General features: G+C 41.7%; 3 protein-coding genes across 8 annotated transcripts in view; 2 read left to right on the top strand and 1 right to left on the bottom strand.

The window, feature by feature from the left end:
* The first annotated feature begins 910 nt into the window (after positions 1-910).
* LOC117816688 (pannexin-1-like) lies at positions 911-5,365 on the top strand. Its single transcript, XM_034689070.1, has 5 exons — positions 911-1,306; positions 3,183-3,304; positions 3,561-3,760; positions 4,018-4,519; positions 4,622-5,365. Exons 1-5 carry the CDS (start codon positions 1,126-1,128, stop codon positions 4,766-4,768), a joined length of 1,152 nt encoding a protein of 383 aa, XP_034544961.1. The 5' UTR covers positions 911-1,125; the 3' UTR covers positions 4,769-5,365.
* A 1,241-nt stretch (positions 5,366-6,606) lies between these two features.
* LOC117816020 (nuclear distribution protein nudE homolog 1-B-like) lies at positions 6,607-11,836 on the top strand. 3 transcript variants are annotated; one of them, XM_034688079.1, is made up of 9 exons: positions 6,607-6,769; positions 7,152-7,239; positions 7,358-7,511; positions 7,935-8,083; positions 8,264-8,400; positions 9,048-9,218; positions 9,316-9,401; positions 9,510-9,664; positions 9,933-11,836. In XM_034688079.1, exons 2-9 carry the CDS (start codon positions 7,154-7,156, stop codon positions 10,024-10,026), a joined length of 1,032 nt encoding a protein of 343 aa, XP_034543970.1. In that variant the 5' UTR covers positions 6,607-6,769; positions 7,152-7,153; the 3' UTR covers positions 10,027-11,836. The 3 variants fall into 3 exon arrangements, with proteins under 3 accessions (XP_034543970.1, XP_034543969.1, XP_034543968.1); XM_034688078.1 differs by having other exon boundaries at positions 6,608-6,769; positions 7,149-7,239; XM_034688077.1 differs by having other exon boundaries at positions 6,608-6,769; positions 7,125-7,239.
* The window catches only part of myh11a (myosin, heavy chain 11a, smooth muscle), a 26,557-nt gene continuing 20,741 nt past the window's right edge, over positions 11,837-17,652 (bottom strand). For 2 of the 4 annotated variants that reach the window (XM_034688075.1, XM_034688076.1), the window contains 16 exons: positions 17,449-17,593; positions 17,130-17,336; positions 16,931-17,035; positions 16,623-16,775; positions 16,165-16,413; positions 15,803-16,015; positions 15,439-15,651; positions 15,172-15,333; positions 14,822-14,950; positions 14,649-14,737; positions 14,434-14,557; positions 14,136-14,344; positions 13,941-14,049; positions 13,673-13,845; positions 13,304-13,336; positions 11,837-12,833 (listed from right to left, as the gene is read on the bottom strand). In XM_034688075.1, coding sequence (XP_034543966.1) covers positions 13,312-13,336; positions 13,673-13,845; positions 13,941-14,049; positions 14,136-14,344; positions 14,434-14,557; positions 14,649-14,737; positions 14,822-14,950; positions 15,172-15,333; positions 15,439-15,651; positions 15,803-16,015; positions 16,165-16,413; positions 16,623-16,775; positions 16,931-17,035; positions 17,130-17,336; positions 17,449-17,593 — 2,305 coding nt within the window. In that variant the 3' untranslated portion in view covers positions 11,837-12,833; positions 13,304-13,311. The remainder of the gene's footprint in view (positions 12,834-13,303; positions 13,337-13,672; positions 13,846-13,940; positions 14,050-14,135; positions 14,345-14,433; positions 14,558-14,648; positions 14,738-14,821; positions 14,951-15,171; positions 15,334-15,438; positions 15,652-15,802; positions 16,016-16,164; positions 16,414-16,622; positions 16,776-16,930; positions 17,036-17,129; positions 17,337-17,448; positions 17,594-17,652) is intronic. The other 2 variants (XM_034688073.1, XM_034688074.1) reach the window with 1 other exon arrangement.

Here is a 17,652-nt window from a genome sequence, read left to right as displayed (position 1 = left end):
GATAAATAAAGATAGAATATAATTTAGATATATACAATGTTACAAATGGAATTAAGATAAATACAAATGTTACAAATGGATTAAATAGTAGTAATTACAGGCAGTATTAAAAATGTTTCAGTAGTGACAGGTTGACATGGTGTGATTATGGTTGGTAATGACAGATTAAGCAATATAATAAGTAACATGGGTATATAATAGGACCGTATGTTGTAGTAACCAATAATAATGTAATATAACATAATATAATATAGCAAAGATAATTATATAATATAATGTAATTTGCATTATAATGTCATCAGCAGTCAGAGAGACCAACCAGGTTTCCTCTTAGCCCCCCAACACAGATCGGCGTGTGCAGTCATGATAGTGCCGGACTCATAACCAATAGGAGTACTTGGTAGGGGCCGCCCCTTAACCAATCAAGACAGAGGATTGGGGATTAGCTATGATTGGTCCGTCATAACGGGGACAAGGGGAATAATAACATTGCTTGATACAAAGGCATTGGAAAACACATAGATTTCACAATAGTCTCAAATGACTCCACTTACGGATGAGTTCCCATGGGCATTATGACCTTTTCTCCAAACCCAGCAGAAAAAACAACGTTTTTTCACACCATTCCTACCAACAGCAGCTTTAATATTCCCACTTCTAGGCCATATAACATATAGCCTATCTACTGCAATTACAAACAAATTTTGTTTTCATGACATGAGCAATTCATTTCTAATTCAAAATGTATTTAGTGAGAAAAAAGTCCTGGAAATTACGACCACTACTGAAAAGAAAATATGGTCATGATGATCTGTCAGTGAATTTTTATACAGTGTATAATGCTGCCTGATGGGTAAATAACACGGCTCAGTAATGCCCTCTAGTGGTTGTTGCTTTGCCATGGTCCCCCTGTTTCTGATGCCTGGGGTACAGCAGCGGGACAGCAGGTTCAACCATAGTCCCAGGCGGACTTATCAATAACGGTACTACTTTATTACTATCCCTGCAGGAGCTCGCTGTATTGAAACCTCAATTTTAAATTCAAACGCACTTGTTTTTTTCCTGATTGAACAGACACTGAATATTTTCCAATTAGTCAACACCGGCTTTTTGTTCCCATCAGTCATGGCGATAGCCCACGTAGCTACCGAGTACGTTTTTTCCGACTTTTTGTTGAAGGACCCCACGGAGGCGAAGTACAAAGGGGTGCGTCTGGAGCTGGCTGTGGATAAAATAGTCACGTTTCTGTCAGTGGGCCTGCCTTTGTTTCTCATCTCACTCGCTTTCGCTCAAGAGGTGTCAGTTGGTGAGTTTGTTGAATTTGCGACTTCATCATCTGAGTAGATATTTCTAATCATCATATAGAATAATGTATTCATGAGGCGTATTTGTGTTTCCATCTGCTGGACAATATTTACACCAGCTCATTGGTTTCGGTTAACCACTAAATGCTGCGGTGAACGAAGCAATGTTGAAATAATAAATAGATACTTTAAGTAAATGCTTTAAAAGAGAGGGGTGCGAATACTGAAGAAGGTGTGGTTTAAGACTCCACCCTTCCAGTTTTCTCACGCTCGACAATGATGCGCTCATACCTCATACACTGCTGCTGCTGCTGCTGATGATGATTTTAATTGTTCAGGTCGCTCAAAGGAGCATAAACAGCTTCACATATTATGCAGGCAGACTCTCCTCAGGCATTGAGTTACTGTTATCAAGCACTAAACAGGCTGGTACCTTTTGGAATCGAGGTACTGTAAAAATGACACAGACAGAAAAGCAGACGGGGATCGACAGTGTGTTCAGTGTAAAACAAGATCTAGAGTACCACCAGCAGTTAGACCTACATAATCTTCTTAAATCATAATGCTCACAGTCTGCTGTTGTTGTTTACATTAACTGCAAGTAATGCGCCCATACACCTAAAGACAGAAGACAGGTCCCATAGGCTACTGTGTAAACAAGGAGAGAATTCTAATTCTGGAGCTGTGACTATATACATTATTGCAACTAATGCACGCTACATTATTATAAATCATAATAAAATATAATAATATATTAATTTATAATAATGATAACAATAAGTTTCGCATAAGACAATTCAGGAATAATAATAATAATAATAATAATAATAATAATAATAATAATAATAATAACAATAATAATACTTTATTTATATAGCACTTTTCAATACAGGTAACAAAGTGCTTTACAGTGAGCAATAAAAACAAGAAGAAGTGCAAAGTAAAATGAAGTGATAAAAATAGAATGAAATAAAAGCTTAAAAACATACAAACTTATAAAACAGACCCTTAAAATCAGAGCTAAAATTACATAAAATCACACAATAAAAGCCTTCCTGTAAAATTGTGTCTTGAGTAATGACATAAAACACAGGACTGACTATGCAAGGCTGATCCCCTCTGGCAGGCTGTTCCAGAGTGTAGGACCTCTGACTGAAAAAGCCCTGTCTCCTTTAGTTTTCAGTCGGGTCCTTGGAACAGCTAACAGAGCACTGCCAGAGGATCTCAGACTGCGACCACGTTTATAGGGGGATAAAAGCTCAGAGATATATAGAGGAGCAAGTCCATGTTGTGCTTCAAAAGTCAATAAATTAATCTTAAAATCAATCCTAAAATCAACAGGCAGCCAGTTTAGATTTGCTAAAATGGGGGTGATGTGGGCACATTTTTTAGTTCCTGTTAAAAGACGAATAGGTATTATTTTTTTGTACAATAAGCTCATATTATTATAATTTAAAAATTATCTGTTTTTTTCAACTGTCCTATTAAATAAATGTGACTTTTTTGGCATACAAACATGCTTAGTAATCATAGCAGCCAAATTAAATAAGACTGTAAGTCACAGAAACTTCAGCGAGCAGGTGCTCATCATTCTGTATTATTAATATGAGAGCCTCACGGCTGACTAATCATTACTGTCTATAGCCTATAGGGTCATTTGTACATTGCGCAGGCTTCATTGAACTTTCCATTGTACACCCAATATATAGGGTAATGCATGATTATAGACACAAAGTATGTAAACAACTCACTGACACAATTACTGGGCCATGACTGCAGAGAAGAAGGGGCCGGCAGCTTATGAAGTGGTTGTTTCTTTTTTGCTGAGTCACCTAAACACCTGCTCTGTGTGACTAACTCCTCAGTTTCCTTATCCAGGTACTCAGATCAGCTGCTTTGCTCCCACTAACTTCTCTTGGAGACAGGCTGCATATGTGGACTCATTCTGTTGGGCAGCAGTACAGCAACAGGCTGACAGTTCACCACTATGGCTGCACAAGGTAAAGGCATTTTGAAGCAGTAGTGCAGACAGTGTGATTATTTGGGCATTGGGATGTCTTTTGCAGAGTGTTATTGTTTCCAAGCATTTACTTTATGATTTATTAATGAATGCTAATCATTTATGTATGAATATTCTTTAAGAAAGCATCCAGTCTGAGGAAAATGTTATCATTTTTCTTTTTAAATAACCACAAATTCTTTATATTGTCACTCAAGAATCAAGATTGTTTCTCCTTTTCTGTGCTTGTCCCTCAGTTCTTCCCATACATCCTGCTCTCACTGGCTATCCTCTTGTATATCCCGGCCCTGTTCTGGCGTTTTACTGCAGCACCACATCTCTCCTCTGACCTCAACTTCATCATGGAGGAGTTGGACCGCTTTTATAATCGTGCTATCAGACTGGCAAAGAATCTAGTGTCCTTAGATAGCAAAGATGGACCTGAGGACACCCAGAGGTAAATACCATTTTTTAAACAGCCTTCTGTCTCATTAGTGCTCCACTAAGTTTATCAGCCAGGTGCATAAGTCCGTTTACCATTTGGTGCAAGCATTGTGCTCTAAGTTTTAATTTTACTTCTAGCTGGGTACATGGACGTCCATCAGATTTTTTATTTTATTGTGGGGAGCAGTATTTCTTGCTTATTGTTCAGCTGATATTGTCTTTTGCACTCTTTTCACCTCATGTTAATACTGATTCGTTTCTGTGCTGCAGTGCTTTGGACCTAACAGAAGGTTGTTTCAAATACCCTTTAGTGGAGCAGTATCTCAAGACCAAACGTTTCTCTCACTGCCTCGTGGTCAAGTATCTTGTATGTCGGGGTTTGACTCTGCTGATCCTCCTGCTGGCCTGCATTTACCTTGGCTACTACATCCGCTTGGCCTCTCACACTGATGAGTTTGCTTGTGACCTGCGCACAGGGGTGCTGAAAAATGACAGCACGGTGCCCTCCGCTGTGCAGTGTAAGCTTGTGGCAGTAGGTGTCTTCAGGCTGCTCAGCTACATTAACCTGGGAGTGTATGTGCTTCTTGCTCCACTGGTGGTGTATGCTGCTCTCGGGCCAGCTCAGCAGAGCTCTGGGTTTCTCCGGCCTTACGAGATACTGCCAGGCTTTGGCTCTTTGGGTGTTGTCACACCTGTCTACAATGACCTCAGTATATATCTGCTGTTCCTGCGGGAGAACCTCAGCGAACTCAAGTCATTCAAATGTCTGCAGGTGGGTCACAGTACAGATGCTGTAGGTCCAGTATGTTGGTGGAAAAGGGTGTCTTAGTTTGCTGTCACTTAACTTTGAATATGCAACATGTCTTTTCTAAAGGTGCTTGAGTTGTTGCAAGAGGCTGATGAAGAGGGGCTCGACACAATGTGCCTACTGCAGACTCTGGGTCAGGTGAAGACTGATGTGCTAGACAGTAAGAAGACGTGCCAGCGCAAGAACAAAGAAAAATGTAAAGCTGAGGGTTAACTCTTCTGAGGTGAGGACCAACATTTGGTCTTCTAATGACGTTCTAAGTGTAATGTAAAAGAAATGAAGTTATTATGTGATGGAGTTATTTTTAATGTGTTTAATTTTCCTTTAGATACCACACTGTTTTTAAATAATTGACATGATTATGGGAATGAGCACTGCTTAGGTGGACAAAAGAAACTGAACAATTCTGCACTAACCTTTGTCTGAATATGAGTTTGGGGATAGAGCTCACTTTCAACACTTTACTCAAGGATGTCAGGAGTCTCCGGAGATTAAGTCAAGTTGTCTTTTAAGTTGAGTCTTGGTTATGGAGATGTTGTGAATGACTTCTAAAGGGAGAATGAAGCAGACACTGTTTGTAAGGTATTGTGAGAACTCCAGGAACAGCTTGCTCTGGACTGTAAAATGTATCTGTTTCTGGGCAGATGTACTTTGAAAACAGTGGCTCACTACCTGTGCGTATTGAAAGTAATAGAAGACCATGGATCTTTTGAATTAGTGGACCGATGATGCTTGCAAATATGAATGGATATATTGGGAGACAAAGATATGTAACTGTCATATATTATGAATTTATAATTAAAGAATGTTATACCAGCTATTTCTCTGTGGGATCTTTAATTTCACTGCCAACGTTTCAATAAGCCTATCAAAGTAAATTATAGCCTACCATACTAAACACATGGGTATATGATAGCCTAATGAAAATAACGGCTTAATCATTTTTTATTTAACTCAAAAACTACAGGGGAAATAGTATGTTATTATCATTTCTTTATTTAACTCATAAACTACAGGAAGTTATTAGGGGTATGACATTTCAAGCCTAATTGGCTCAGTAGTGATTTGAGACTCTTTTAAATATTTTCTGTCTTAGTACTTTCCAGTGTCCAAGTGCTGCTGCAATGATTGTTCTTGGCCAGGGGTGTCAAACTCATTTCAGTTCAGGGGACACATACAGCTGATCTCAAGTGGGCTGGACCAGTAAAATCATGGCAAATCCAAATTTTTCCCTTTCTTTTAGTAAAACAAAGTACATTCTAAAAATGTTCACATTTAATGAACTATATTTTTAAATAAACAGCTGTTGTATTTCTGCCATGATGTGTCTCATAGTGGGGCCAAGTATTATATTCTTTAAGAACTGAAACCTGCTGTGAACACACCAAGCACACAGGTTACCTATTCACCTGACACACAGTGTACACTGTTAACAAAAGAACAGACATTATAGTAATGAAGAAGGTAAACTTGACTTTTATGGGCCCCCCTGCTCCAGCATGAACAGTTTGCTCACTGGACAGTGTTGTATGCAGGGGTGTAGTGCCACGATATGAGGCTCCTCTTGGAAAAGGTGGATCCACCGCTTCTACATGTACGTAAACTTTAGTGTTGATTGGATCTTGAAGTGCTTTAAAAAGTCTATACAATTCAACCAGATTATGCAAACTGCAAAATATTCTTTTTCCTCACTTTGAGAAAAAAAGTCCTGGAGCGCCGTTCAGAAACAAATTAGAAACAGCAGTTACTTTTAATGAAAAATTGGTCATGCTGCGTGGTCATACCGAGTTCTGTAATTTAAATGACTGAAACAAAACTTTGACCTGTCATAGTGTCTTTAATGAAACTTTGAAGGATATATAGATCACTAATTTGTTCCTAATTATTTTATTACACCTCCGCGTAGACACATCGTATGATAGACAGGATGACTTGACTGACTGAAGGATTGTGGAGTCGGTGCCCGCCTTCCGTTGCTCCAAGTTTCTAGAGTAATGTGATTGGATAATATTTTCACGACGTCATCAGATTCAACCAATCCCGACCGAGAATCGCATCTTCGTTTGGATTTGGTTGATGGGTCAACCCCCGTCCTCCTGAGGGAAACGTATTGAGAGATTACTTTGTGCAGTTTGTTGTAGCTGTAACTTCCCCCCTTACCTCGGAAACATCAGTCTAGCTGTAGAATGTTTTAGTCGCTCATTTTTTATGCAGGTGAGTTGTCGTGGTTTCTGTTTTCAGAGTGTTTGAAATGGTGTAATACATTCTGGCTAAGTCGCTTAGCAAGCTAGCTAGCTTAAAAGCTAAGCCTTTGGACACAGTGCAACACCTCCTGAAGAGAAGCTAAATATTCTACTTATCATCTTTCTTTCTCACGCTGGATACAGTAGGTAAACACAGAAGTATATGTACCAATAACTCTTCTTAGATGTGTCTACTGGGACAGTTTCGCTGTTGACTGAAGCTCACCTATCAAGTTAGCATCCACATAGTTCAGTGTTTTGAATAGGGAGTCTGCTTATGGTAGATAAGGACAGGTTTAAGAGTAATTCTTTGTTTTACTCATCAGGAAAGTCTCCCATTTTAAAATTAGCAGACATGGGGGAGCCAACGACACGCAAATTTGCATCATTAGAAGAGGAGCTGGGCTTCTGGAAGGAGCAGGCAGAGAGGCATCATCAGAGGTAAGAGCATATGAACTGCACTCAAATGTACATGTACTGATGTATCTGTGATTAAAACAACCAGGACACATCGTATGGTATATCTGGCATCTGTGTTTAACCTCGTTTTTGTCATCAGGGCTGAAGAGGCTCAGGAGGAGCTGCAGGAGTTTCAGCAGATGAGCAGAGACTATGAAGCAGAACTGGAAACTGAGTTGAAGCAATGTGAGAGCAGAAACAAAGAGCTGCTTATAGACAACAACAGACTCCGCATAGAACTGGAAAACATAAAGGTAGAGCACCTTGATTATAAATAGGCCCATGCCCCTGAAGAGAAGGACAAGCTCTTGTGCTCCAGTTAGATATGAATGATGAATAAGACGTTATTGTTCCTTCTGATAGGCATTAGAAACAGTGACATGCATGCCCAACACACTGTCTTTAATCGAACCCAATTCATCAGTGCCGCTGCCACAAGGAAAACTGCCGCCCAGCTTTAAGGCAGCTGACTGCTATTTTTGTCCATCAGTCCATGGGGAAAAGAACAGCAATAGAAGAAGTGAATGCAGGATTATTATATTAACCCTCTGATTGCTTGAAGGTTGTTCGCGACAGGAAGGAAAAATATAACAAAAGGTATTTTTGTAGCGTTGATTTGTTCCTGTGAAGCTGCTATTCTCAATGTTGTTTGATTCAATGTCTGTGTGCTGTTTTAGGAAAAATTCGAGGCTCAGCATTCGGATGCTTTTAGGCACATCTCAACCATAGAAGAAGATCTGACACAAACCAGAGCAGTGAGAGATCACCTGCAGAAATACATCAGGGAGCTAGAGCAATCCAATGATGATCTGGAGAGGACAAAGAGGTCAGTGTCTAAGAGGTCTTATGTAATTATCTCATTGCTTCATCATCCAATGACAAGCTAACTGGCTCACTCTGACCTCAGCTCACATACACACGTAGAGCTACTGTGGGAAAAAAAAAAAAAAATTCAAAGTAAGCCAAAGATGGTAAACTTTAATAACCAATGCTCCTCCTGTCCCAGGGCCACCATCATGTCACTGGAGGACTTTGAGCAGAGGATGAACCACGTCATTGAGAGGAATGCTTTTCTGGAGAGCGAGTTGGATGAGAAAGAGAACCTGCTGGAGTCTGTTCAGAGGCTCAAGGATGAAGCCAGAGGTAAACATAAACAAACACCAACTATGGCTCGTCAAGTTTGGAAAGAATGCTGATTGTTCACCTTACTGGCACTGGTTCTATAAGTCACTGGATGTCTATAGCTTGTTCAACTTTTTTTTGTACTGTTAGTTAGCCCTTAAAGCTTCCAGATTACCTACTAAATTTAAGATAGATGGGTCTCTGCTTGGTGGAAATATCTCTTAGTAGTTGTGAATACCTCTGAGTTTTACATTATGCTTCTGAAACAAAGCTAACATGCAAGGCTATTTTCAGTTGTTTCAAGTCCCTGCAAACTGATATTTACAGTGCTATACAATAGGGATGGGCAATGATTTTTTGAATATTCAAATATATTTGAGTTACTTCGAATATTTTCTCATTTTAAAAGTAAAATTTGTCAACGTATCCTGGTTGTAATACGGTATCCCCGCCAGACGGTGGCTAAAGAGCTTCTTAAAGCTGTTTGCAGGGGGGTGATAATTCAAATAATCGTTGAATAGATGCCAATGATTATTGAATAGTATTTTGGATTGAAATGCCCATCCCTTCTAAACAGAAAACAATGCTCTTCTATCGTAGACATGAGCCACTTGCATCTTTGTCATTAATGTAAAGCTAACCTGCTGTATATCTCCTGCTTGTGTCAGACCTTCGCCAGGAGCTGGCTGTGCGTCAGAAGGAGAGGCGACCATCCAGCAGCCTGGGCAAAGACACGGTTGATCTGTCATACTCCTCGGCTGCCAACACATCCATTCCCGTCACACCATCAAAACCTATGAGCTCGTTTGCCACGCCTCCTGCTTCCAGTATCAGACGAGGTAAATAAAAAAAAAACCTTGGCTTCTATGAAAGTGAGTGAAACAACTCTTTAAAGAACATATTAAGTGTTAGAATGCTGATATCTTTTTGTTTTAGGCGATAACCTCACAGGGAATCCTCTCACTACGTCTGCCAGAATATCTGCACTTAACATCGTTGGGGAGCTGCTCAGAAAAGTCGGGGTAAGAGATTTAAAAATCATCCGGTCAAAACAAGCTCTTAAGCAAACTGTGTACATTTGTACTTTTTTTCTATGACCCCATTTTTTTTCTTTTTCACTTACCTGTCAGAATCTTGAGTCAAAGTTGGCGTCCTGTAGAGACTTTGTGTATGACACTTCAGTCAGTGCACCAGCACTCCCGGCAGCCCCAGGTAGTCCGTCTGGTTTGGAAGGAACCTCGGAGCTTCAATCCACAAGCATGAATTCTCCCCTTCAGTACGACAGGTGAGTTGAACAACCTGTTGTTCTTTTTCTCCTTAGAATCACTGTTTGTCAAACCTCCTCGTGCCTTAAAGGAAAATGTCCTTGATTTCTACTTGTTGGCTACATTCCTGTCACAACCAAACATATGGAAACACAATAAATTGGACACAGTTAGAAAGTTTAAGACCAGGTTGAAAAATAAAATAAAGTTTAGCTGAACATTTTTCAGATGTATGCTGAATTTTTATGTCTGTTTTTCTCACAGTCTAACGTACTCCTTGTCTTCCAGTTTAGTGAAGCGGTTAGAGTTTGGACCGGCGCCCCCCAGAGGAGTCTCCCAGGGTGCCCAGTCTCCACAGGGAGGGGTCAAGATTCTGCTATGAGAGGAAAAAGGAAGGCCTACATGACTCAGAAGCTGTCCCCTCTCCCTCCGTAATAAACTCCAGCAACAGGATTTTAAACTGAGCTGTCTTCCTGTGTCGCTGTGTGCCCCGCTGAACTCTTTGAACAGGAAGACTACAATGCTTGCTCCATGCCCCACATAAGCGGTACATGTATTTCTGCTGCCTCAGGCTAGTATCAAACCATATCTATCACATGAAGCAGCTCTACAGCCTCTGTAAAATGGAAGAATGAACAACCTTCTGCACACACATTAACTCCTGCTGTATCTGTTGCACTGTGACGGGTAGCTTTGAAAGGTAACGTCTGTATCCATTGATTTGCTTGTGGTGGTGAATCAAGCACAGCAGGGCTGGTTAAGCATGGCTGCTCCCACTAAAGCTGTTACCGTTGGTTCCTGCAGTGCTCATTGATCATGAAATAGGGACTGAATTTAAAACCCTTATATGAATAACAGCTGCCTAATGTGGCGCTGACATGGGGACCAAAAACCTGAAGATCAATAGCAGATGTATTGTTCTTAATGAAGCATAAACAAAAGCTTTGATGGTTGAGAACTGATCAACTATGAAAGTAAGGGGGTAGGTTTGTTCCTCTTGAATTTTGAAAGTTGCTTATTTCACTAACATGTTTAATTTTTTCATTTCTTTTTAAACGATGCGCTTGAATAATGTAGCACAGAACATCACTGGGAGGGAGTTAGATTTTGTTGGTTTAATTTTTCCAACCTGAGTCCCAAGTATCTGTTTCTTGGAGAGACTACATTTTGTTTTGCTTCTCTGTAAAGTTGAAGTCAGAGCGGATCAGTTGATGCCATGAAGCGATGTTAGAATTAGCCATTGCTGCCTTCGTCATTCTTTTTACCTCTTTAGTTGGTAGGCCTTGCTTTACTGTGATAGTTTTTATAAATGAAATGCAGCAAAGCTTCTAATATCATAGACTGTCACTCTCTTAAGCAGGTTTACATTAGACCCAGTTCTCCCAAAAACCTCCTTCCTGACATCAATGTAACACAAATGTGAAGATCAGGAATGGTGTCATTTTCTGCCTCAAAATGTTAGCCTTTAGTTTATCATCTTGTGTTTACCAGTTGTGTTTATTCAGGTTTTAGTTGACTGTAGAAGTTAGATTGTTACATGTCCACTACTGAATGTATAGAGAGAATTTCCTAACAAGTGTGAGACTGCCATTTGGGGTTTGTATAAAGGAGGAAGCAGAGAGAGACCAAGCAATAATAGATTTTATGAAAGACATTAAAGCAGAGCACAGTACATAGAGTATGTGTGTAGATATATACTAGAGCCTTTATGGGATACCCTCTCCTGCCTTTTAGAGACAGACTTTTGGGTGAGGTCATTCAGAGCGACTCCTGAAATGTTTTTGGTTAACTTACAATTGTCACTACTGCAATCCAGCGTTTAATGAAGCAGGTACTGCACTGTGTTCCTCCATATTATAAAGAAACAGCTGTGAGCACTTGTAGAAAGTAACTTATGGTTCATATCAAATGAGAATTCCGCTTTTTTCACTGTTCATATTTCAACTTACTGACAAGAATTTACTGAACTTGTAACTTCAACCACTGTGCACTAATTCCAAGTTTGCAGCACTTTGCAACTGCTTCTGTTCATGGACTTCAAAGTGTGTGTGTGCCTGAGGTACTCGACTCTTCTCCTTTTGTTTGAGCGGTTATTGTTTTCGTTTACTGACTAAATGGTGGTAATGTTTCGTTGTGATGATTCCAGTTTGAACTTTCTGACCATAAGAGAAACAATAAAAGGATAACATATATATTGCTCTTCTTTTTTTTGACATCTTTATTCATTGTGCAGGTGGTTCAAAAATACTTGATAGAAAAGGTGTCATGTAAACATCAGCTGGTTACAGATATAGTTTGATGGTTTGATTGAAGGATTTTCCAACATGTACAATAAATCTAGACAAAACAAAGGAGGGGGTAAGGGTGCTGCTAAGTGCTGTATAGTTTACTTTGGCTTGTGACTTTATAATTGGGTTACATTGAACCCTCTCTGATATAAAACATTCTTGAGCATGAGGAAAGTGCAATATAAAGAGGTGAGTAGACAGCTATATACTTGTTGTCAGGGCAGCAGCACTGACTGGTGGCAGATGCAGGACAGAAATGTTTTACTACACATTCAATCTGTTCAACAACCGCAGCGCTGCTCTAAAACACTAACAGCAGTCACAGGCAACAGAACAACAGTCACTGACTATAGTTACAGATTCACAGATTTACATGACGTTTCTGCTTTAACTTCTTATTGTGAGTGATTCTGGAGACGACAGGTTAGCGTGGTAATTAGAGGCGCCTTTTTGTCGTGTACAAAACCTTGCGTAAGAAAGGATCAGTCATACAGTGCAGTACAAAACAGTGTGGGTAGAAAAATATATGTGTAACGGCAAATCACACATGAACAGAGCCAACAAACATCATCCCTGTTTGAGAGTCTTGGTTATTTTGTGCAGAGAAAAGTGCTCTAAGTAAGATAGATCAGTAAACAATTGGAAATGAGAGACTTTATATATTGGAGAGTTATGGAAGGGCTAGATAGTATAACAGGCCTTGAAGTGAGTTATTTAAATTGGAGTCCTCATTCTGGAAAGTTAAAGTGATATTTGGTTGCGTGTGATCCTCTACTCGACGGACTTTGTTCCATTGAAGTCGCTCTGGGAGTCGGCCTCCTCCTCTGAGGCATCCTCAATCACCCTTCTGCCTCCGCCGATACGCCGAGGTGTGCTGCCGAAGGAGGGTTCATTCCCACGCCTGAAATACCACAAAGATGGACACGACGGATACAAACAAACAAACAAACACAAACAAATCAACACAGTGAGAGGAGTGGATGTTTAGCAGCTTCTGAGTATTTGAAGTTTTGTTTGAAAACCACTCAGGTGTTCATGAAAGCGAATGTTCAGGTTGTGCTTTGATTGCAGGTAAAGCACGCTGGTTATCTTTATAACTCATGTGACTCCTGGCTCAGGAGAATGAGTTTGGTTTACTGCAGTTAAACCAAGCACTAAGAAAAATACAGCCACCACTTTGAAGTAGGTTGAATGTAGAAGTCCCTGGATGTTTGATATTTTGGTGATTTCTTACTTGTAGCTGATGAGCTGTATTTCTCTGAGTTATGCTAATGAGAAAAACTGTAGCAGCAGGAGTGTGCACAGGGAAATGCAAAGTCATGGTAAGTTCATCAGAAATGGTGATGGGGTAACTTTTAGGCGCAGAGGTACCTGCTGTGTTACTCCTTGGGTTCAGGATTGCCTCTGGAATAGAGATGGACACCATTGTTTTGCTTGTGCTCGGCAACGCCAACTTACTAAATGCTTAAAGTAAGAGGCTCACAACCTTCTGAAGAGGATTTTAATGATAATGTTCACATGATTCAAATGAAGGTGAGTGATGATGAGTGAACTGTGACATCAATCATCTTTAGAGGGCTGTAGACCTCCGTCATACACAAACATCCTCCAGACTGTTCATCATTCTGTCATTGTTTTTACTGCAGTGTTTGTGTCTGGATGTAGCACACAGCAGAAGGTGAATAAAAAAAATGCAACCTTTCCACCTAGCCCAGGGGAAAGACTGCCTCTCTGCCCTACCTGAGTTTGCTCTTGAGAGAGTTGACCTCCCGGCTCATGGCGTCACTGGTCTCGGTGGCTTCATCCAGCTCCCGCTGCAGCTTCCTGCGGGCAGCTGTAGCACGCTGAGACTCCTCCTCTGACTCCTCCAGCTGCCTCTTTAGCTGCTTCATGCGGGTATTGGACTTCTCTGCCTGATGAGGGTACAAGGTATACATGTATAATTTTTGAGAGTCTTTTCAAGGGCTTATCTTCTGATGCATAAGTGATAATGTACAAAATCGAGCACCTGGTCTTTGTACTGCTCCGCCTGCTTTCTTTCGTCCTCCACCTGCATAATTAGGTCCTTGAGCTTCTTGTCCTTCTGGCGCACACCCTTGGCTGCGGCCTGCTTCTCTCTGAGGAAGAATACAAGAGTTCAGGGATTGTACAGGACAGGTACGGCTGAGCTCTTTTAGCACAGAACCTCTCCCTCTATGCTAACCTGTTTTCTTGCTCCAGCTGCTCCTCCAGCTGTGCCACTTTACCCTCCAAGGCGGTGATGGAGGACTTGAACTTGGACTTGACCTGGTTCTCCATCTCCTGGAGCTTGGCCTTCAGCTCCTTGTTCTGGCGCTCCATCTGCTGCCGGGCGCTCTCGTTCTTCTGGGAGGTGGTGCGCTCCGTCTGCAGCTCATTGTTCAGCTGATCCACCTGAGGAGGGAATGCATAAAAAAGAGACAAGTGAGACCTCTACACTCTTTGATCCCTTCAGTCACTCAAGTTTGCTTCTGTCTGATCACCTGCTGTGAGCTCTTCCTCATCCTGTCATTGAGGATCTCCATGTTGCTCTGCTCTTCCTCCAGCTCCTCCTCCAGCTGGGAGATCTTAGCCTCCAGGCGACGTTTCTCTTCTGCTAAGGCTGACCTAAAGGCAGGAGACATTCAGGGAACAGATGTGAATGTAGCCTTCTTTTTTGATGACAGACAAAAACATAAAGGATAGAATCTCCACCCACTTTCCAGAGGAGTTGCTGGAGAGCTCATCAGAGAGCTCATCTCTTTCAGCCTCTGCCTGCTTCCGTGCTCTCTCAGCTGCAGCCAGATCCTGGGAACATATCAGAGATTACTTACTCATTTCAAGCCTTGCTCTAAATCAAGTTGTTGTCTTGTTAGGAATTAAACAAATTACCTCCTGTAGCTGCATAAGCTCAGCCTCCAGACTCTTGGCCTTCTTCTCGCTCTCCTTTGCAGTAGCGAGGACTTCTTCTCGGGCAGCACGTGCGTCTTCCAACTCCCTCTGGAAATCCTTCGTCTGGCCCTGGTAGGAGGACGAGAAAAATCAGAGTTTGGCAGAGGCAGCAGGAAAGAGAGCAAAGTCATAAAAAGTACCAGGAACTAGTAGAATATGTGGACTTATTTCCAATAGCTCTACAATGTAGTCTCTTTTTCTTCTACTGCATATATTCTCTTTGTATAAAAGTATTCTAATTAAAAACAATCCTGAAGTGAAGTTTGAGTACTGCTTCATTCCACTCTCACCTGAAGCTTGCGGAGTTGTTTGATGGCCTCCTCTCGTCCCTTACTGACTGTCTCGATCTGTCCTTCCAGATCTTTAACATCCGTCTCCAACTTCTTCTTAGCTGCTGCTGCCAGGGCCCTCTGCTTACGTTCATCCTCCAGCTCAGTCTCTAGCTCCCGAACCTGCAGGCAGTAAGCATCATTGTTGAGAATGCTGGTGTGACTTTCTCTGATGTTGGATCAACATGTTTTTATTCAGGGGGGATTAAATCGTATTAGTGCCTTTACCTGCTTGACAAGCTGTCTCTTCTTTTCCTCTCCCATCTCATCTCGTCCCTGCAGGTCCCTGTCAAACTGGGCCTTCAGAGCCTGCATGTTAACCTCCAGACGCAGCTTTGCATCCTCGGCCGCCTGTAGCTCGTCCTCCAGCTCCTCCAGCTGGGTCTTCATCTCCTCCACCTGAGCCTCCAGGCCTCTCTTGGACTTCTCAAGCTCGTGAACCTGCAGCCAATATTTTTCCAAATTAACATAGTGTACCTCGCATCAAAGAATGAGACTATCTGAATAAACATAAACAGCCAGTCCAGTCCTGACAGTATCATGTGTAGGACACATTTGGTGAAGTTTTGAATGAAACCATTTTAAAACTCACATTCTTTCCGACATCGTCCTTAGAGCTGATCAGGTCCTCCATCTCCAGCTTCAGGGCTTTGTTGGCTCTCTCCAGCTCCTCTCTGGAGTCCTGGGCCTCATCCAGAGCTCTCGCCAGAGATAAAGCCTTGGTCTCCTTCTCTCTGGCCTCGGCTTCAGCACGGTCTCTCTCGTCTGCGTATTTACTGGAGATACTCTTCTCCTCAGCCAGCATCTAGGGATCAGAGAAGACAGGTGTACTGCCAGGGGAATGTAACCAATAATTCAGTAGATCATTTGCATACTCTTAAAAGAGTGAGTAGTGAAAACTGTTGCACTTGTGTTTCATCTTCTAGTGTTGCTAACTTCACAATTTAAACTGACCTGGTCAAACTTCTTCTGCTTCTTCTCCAGGTTGGACACGATCTGTCTCTGGCTGTCCAGGTCCATCAGCGTGTCCTCCAGCTCCTGCTGCAGACGGTTTTTGGTCTTCTCTAACTTATCATATGCAGAAGCCTTTTCTTCAAACTGTGTGTTCGCTGCCTCCAGATCTCTCTGCAGACGTTTCTTGCCTTCTTCCAGAAGCTCAACGTTTCCGGCCATTTCCTCCAGCTTCTTCTTTGAATCTGACAACTGTTGACCAAAATAAAGGACTTTCTTATGATTACATAAAAAAATAAATAAATCTACTGTTTCCTTTTGCTGACTGTTCCTCCTCTTGCTTCTTAAGACCTCCCACTACCATCTCACCTACAGTTTAATTCTACTGAACTCCATATTTGAGATTTCACTGCCAACCTTTGGCCAAACTGTAAATTTGTAACCCTACTTTGAGCTCTGACCTGGATGTTGAGGGTGGAAACGTGTCTCTCCACGTTCCTTTTGGCCTCCATCTCCTCTTCGAGCTGCTCCTGTAAGCTATTCTTGTCGTCCTCAGCTTGACGCAGCTTTGTAGAGAACTGCAGTTTCTGACGTGTCTCCTCAGCCAGCAGTTCCTGTAGCAGCAGCACATCAGGTCAATCTATGCTTTAATTCTGAATGACTGCCAGCAAACATTGTGAGGGTTATTTAATAATCATTGAAAGGTTATCTGGACTATGGCATACAACATTTAATTCCCTATAAAGGTGCTTGGTTAAAGTCCAGTTACCTGTGTGTCCTGGAGCTGGGAGGTAAGGCTGGACACATCTTTGCTAAGCTTGATGTTCTTCCCTTCTGCTTCATTCAGAAGAGTTGTCACACTCTCCAATTCAACCTTAAAGAAGACAAACAGAGTCCTGGAAATGTCACTTTCTGCACATCAGTGTGGTACCTTATTTTCTACAGTGGTGATGTATCTACTCATTTACAGTGATCTTAGAACAACGCTCTCCCAGCTCAGCCTTCTGCTTCTCGCTGTCGGTGAAGCGAGACTGCAGATCTGCCACCTGACCCTCCAACTTCTTCCTCTTGTGCTCCCCGTCCTGTTTGGCCTGGACGAGTGAGCGGACCTCCATGGTTAACTCTGATGTGTCTTTCTCCAGAGCTTGTTTGGCCTTTTCCAGGTTTGACTTTACCTGGACAGAAAAGAGAAAGCTGAAGATTAGTATCATAAGCATTTTTTTTTTTTAAATTGAAGCTGAACTTTCACAATCAGCATCAATTATACATGAAAAGTTGCAGACTTACTCGTTTGGCCTGCTCCAGCTGCTCTGTGAGCTCCTCAGTAGCCTGGGTGTGTTTCTGTCTCATCTCCTGTACTTGGGCTTCATGGGTCCGGTTCTCGTCATCCATGGCTCTCTTCAGCAGTGTCACCTCCTGCTCACGTTTGGCCCTGGACACATGAAGAACAAAGACATTTAGTTTAGTTCACATATACGACAAAGCTATTCC

The sequence above is a fragment of the Notolabrus celidotus genome, chromosome 7, assembly GCF_009762535.1.
Source record: "Notolabrus celidotus isolate fNotCel1 chromosome 7, fNotCel1.pri, whole genome shotgun sequence".
Classification (NCBI taxonomy): Eukaryota; Metazoa; Chordata; class Actinopteri; order Labriformes; family Labridae; genus Notolabrus; species Notolabrus celidotus.
The sequence above is the reverse complement of the archived record's forward strand: the minus strand, read 5'-3'. Positions and strand labels throughout refer to the sequence as shown.

Bases quoted from the DNA above. Each gene is read 5' to 3' on its own strand.
- LOC117816020 (XM_034688079.1), top strand. From the start codon at position 7,154: ATGGGGGAGCCAACGACACGCAAATTTGCATCATTAGAAGAGGAGCTG. The intron at 7,240-7,357 runs GTAAGAGCATAT...TTTTGTCATCAG, and splicing joins GCAGAGAGGCATCATCAGAG to GGCTGAAGAGGCTCAGGAGG. The intron at 8,084-8,263 runs GTCAGTGTCTAA...CTCCTGTCCCAG, and splicing joins GATCTGGAGAGGACAAAGAG to GGCCACCATCATGTCACTGG.
- LOC117816688 (XM_034689070.1), top strand. From the start codon at position 1,126: ATGGCGATAGCCCACGTAGCTACCGAGTACGTTTTTTCCGACTTTTTG. The intron at 1,307-3,182 runs GTGAGTTTGTTG...TTCCTTATCCAG, and splicing joins CGCTCAAGAGGTGTCAGTTG to GTACTCAGATCAGCTGCTTT. The intron at 4,520-4,621 runs GTGGGTCACAGT...TCTTTTCTAAAG, and splicing joins AGTCATTCAAATGTCTGCAG to GTGCTTGAGTTGTTGCAAGA.